This window comes from Sinocyclocheilus grahami, unplaced genomic scaffold (genome assembly GCF_001515645.1).
Source record: "Sinocyclocheilus grahami isolate Dianchi unplaced genomic scaffold, SAMN03320097.WGS_v1.1 scaffold1574.1, whole genome shotgun sequence".
Taxonomy (NCBI): Eukaryota; Metazoa; Chordata; class Actinopteri; order Cypriniformes; family Cyprinidae; genus Sinocyclocheilus; species Sinocyclocheilus grahami.
The window spans coordinates 65,887-69,388 of NW_015506753.1; the positions used below are offsets into that span (position 1 = coordinate 65,887).

Genomic DNA, 3,502 nt, shown 5'->3' on the forward strand with positions numbered 1-3,502 from the left:
TGTGTGCGTGTGCGTGAGTGTGTGTGTGTGTGTGTATGTGTGTGTGTATGTGTGTGAGTGTGTGTGTGTGTGAGTGTGTGTGTGAGTGAGTGAATGAGTGTGTGTGTGTGAGTGTGTGTGTGTGTGTGCGTGAGTGTGTGTGTGAGTGAGTGAGTGTGTGTGTGTGTGTGTGTGTGATAAGTGTGTATGATAAGTGTGTATGTGTATGTGTGTGTTTGTTGACGTGTTTCTATCTTGTTGTCTGTAGCGTGTCCATCAGTACCCATGAGCGGCAGCACTTTACCAGGTAAACCGTACAAACACACACAGTCTCTGTGAGGATGTTTACATGTTTTATTTTCTGGTTAAGCTTTCTTAAATATTCTGAGGCCGTGGCCACTGATGACAAGATGTAGAGAAAGGCTCTCTCTAGGAAACGCCCAGCAGTGGCTCTTCAGAGCAGTGTTTATCTAGACCAGGGCTGTCCAAACTCGGTCCTGGAGGGCCACAGCTCTGCTCCTCCAACCCTAATCAAACACACCTGATCCAGCTAATCAAGCTCTTCAGGATCATATGCAGGTGTGATTTGGAGCTGGTTGGAGCTAAACTCTGCTCCATGTATTCTCCATGTTCCTCCAAATATAATTTTTCATATTAATATTGCTGTAGTCTGGAGATGTTATTCATGCCTGTCATCCCTCTCGTTTTTCTCTGTGTTCTGTCGATTTATAATACCCTGTCAGGTTTTGCTACCTCCCATTAAAACAGTGGGTAGTACAATTCGACAACGAAAAATGCTACCTGTAAAATTATGGTTTATTAATGTCTACACCTACCCCAACCCTAAACCTACCCTTACAGTAATGCAGATACATTAAATATTGTTATTCAGCATGAGAAAAAGGATGCAATATTGATGTGCGCATGCGCAGTAAACGCTGGTAGGACAATCTGTATTTTCCGTATTTTACCATTCTATCCCGCTATCATACCGTTTAAATATTTTCCCGTATTTTTAATCTTACTATAAAAAAAATCCCACTGGGTGTATATTATATGTTTGCTACATTCGCTTCCGGTAAAACTCCCGTAATTTGTACGGGCCAAACCTCACTATATGAATAATCACAACATCAAATTCCAAGGTTGGCCAGATCTTGCATGAAACGCATCTTTCTCACACAATCAACGCATACAAATTTCAGCCCATTTGTCCCCTCAGCTTGGCAGCCTACAGCCCAGTGATGCTACTGATGTGTGCGCAGGGAGTACCGCGGGAAGGAAACAATGATCACTGGTAGAAATGGGAGGAGAAGACTAAAAAAACTAAATATACATGTAAATTGAGATATAGCTTACAGTTCAAAAGGCTATGGTTTAATTCAGGGGTTCTCAAACCTCTCCATGAAGTACCCCCAGCTCTGCACATTGTGTATGTCTCCCTCTATCTGACACACCCACGTCAGGTCTTGCAGTCTCCAATGATGAGCTGAAGAGTTGAATCAGGTGTGATTGATGAGGGAGACACTAAATGTGCAGGGCTGGAGGTACTCCAGGACAGGTTTGAGGACCACTGGTTTAATTGATTAAATATGAGCGCTGCAAGTTTCAAGCGTTGGTTACTGCGGTTACCGGGGAAACGGCTATATTCCTGGTGAAAAGCGCCACCTGCTGGCAGAGAATGAATTTGCATTTTCTGCTCTTTGTTTAGACCAAAGCAGAAAACACGCAGTTGTAAATGTGAACTGGTGGATCGACAAAAAGATAATGAATTATAAAACTAAAGATATAGCCTACACTAAGATATATTTATGTTACTAAATTAATATAATTGTTTGATAATAATTGTTTAAATTAATATAAAAATAATATTTAAAAGATTTACTTTTGACTCCGCCCCCCCACCCCCCACCCTGCTTTCCCGTATTTTGGTACCCACATGTTGACAGGTATGGTTATTAGGCATGGATATTTGGAGACCAGCCATATTTGCCTCTTCTCCATTATTATCATTCAGTCGTACAAGTAGAATGTGAAGGCGGGTGATATTTTTCCCGCCCCTCCACTGTGATTGGACGCCGGGGTAAAGAGTGACAGTGATGAGTGCTGCATTTTACCCAGAGTTCAAATTGCACCAGTGTTGTGGCCACTGTAATGCACTTAATAATGGGTTGATGTTTATGTGGCATCATCTCCATATGACTGGATGCTGCTGAAGAGGTGATTGCTGTGGTTGACTGATCATGAGAAGTATTTTCTGTGCTGCTGCTGTGTGTCAGGGTTCAGGATGATGGAGACGTTCGGGCTGGTGGAGCATCTGTACAGCAGTGTGAGCGGTGTGTCCATGGAGCCGGGGACCTTCAACAGCTACAGCAGCTTCAGACTCGGCAGCGACGCGCTCGTCACACAGCCCACCAGGTGACGTCTGATTCCCGCTGCTCAGGTCTGACGTCAGCGCTGCACATGAGGACTAGTGAATGCGGGTTTAGATTCACGCCACAGTCACACCAGACTCTGAGCATGTGACATTTCTACAGACGCTGCAACGGCCACGTCTTTTTAAAAACATAATCAGCATATAATACATCCAAAATCAGGGTTTCTGCAGGTATTAAATGAAGTCTTAATTCATCCTTCCACATATTAATGCTTTAGAAGGTCTTAAATCAGATCAGAAAGTCTTAAATTCAAGTTCAATTTAAATTTTTATTAAAGTCATGACATTAAACGTTGCATTAATGCAAAGAAATTCCTCACTATTTTTGTTTTTAAATCAACAAACATTTCAAGATATAAAGTCTAGTTTTCTGAGAAATGGAATAAAATGACATGAGTATATGCTTAAAACAAGAGCTAATATCTGTCAATGGGGGGCACATTTTTGCAGAAGTACAGTAAAGGTTATTACCATGTTCTAGTGTTTGGGAGTAGAAATATTCAAGCCTTACGCTATTTGTTTGTAAAATGGGTTAAAAAGTAATGGAGATTGTATTTTAAAACTCTTAAATGTTGTTGCTAAAGAACTCTTTGTGCTCTCTAGACATTTACATTTAGAGAACATATTGACAAGTTGTGATCCCTTCAATTCATTCCTTACATTTTCTTTACCTGGTCTTTCACCGTGTCCTAACCAGATTAGATTAGATTCAACTTTATTGTCAGTGCACATGTAAGGTACAAGGCAACGAAATGCAGTTAGCATCTAACCAGAAGTGCAATAAGCAGTAAGTACAGGATATACAGTGTCTACAATGTTACAAATGTACAATAAATATACAGATAAGGCAGTAATATGGACATAATTGACAGATTTTTAAATACTATCAGCATGATATACAGATAGGTGTACTATGAACATACTATACAGATGGATTATGTAATAAGTTTATGTACACTATAAGCAGAACATATGGACATCATTTACAAATGAATATGTATAAGCGATACATCAAACTGTGCAAAACTCTAGTGCAATGGACATTAAAAAAAAGTGCATAGAAAATATTCCAGTGTGCAAATGGAT

At 40.3% G+C, this 3,502-nt stretch overlaps 1 protein-coding gene across 1 annotated transcript in view; it reads left to right on the plus strand.

Moving 5' to 3' along the window:
- LOC107571272 (collagen alpha-1(XIV) chain-like) overlaps nucleotides 1-3,502 on the plus strand; it is a 60,428-nt gene that overhangs the window by 27,169 nt on the left and 29,757 nt on the right. Inside the window, exons 27-28 of the mRNA XM_016257588.1 lie at nucleotides 248-286; nucleotides 2,259-2,397. Of these exons, the coding sequence (XP_016113074.1) occupies nucleotides 248-286; nucleotides 2,259-2,397 (178 nt within the window). The remainder of the gene's footprint in view (nucleotides 1-247; nucleotides 287-2,258; nucleotides 2,398-3,502) is intronic.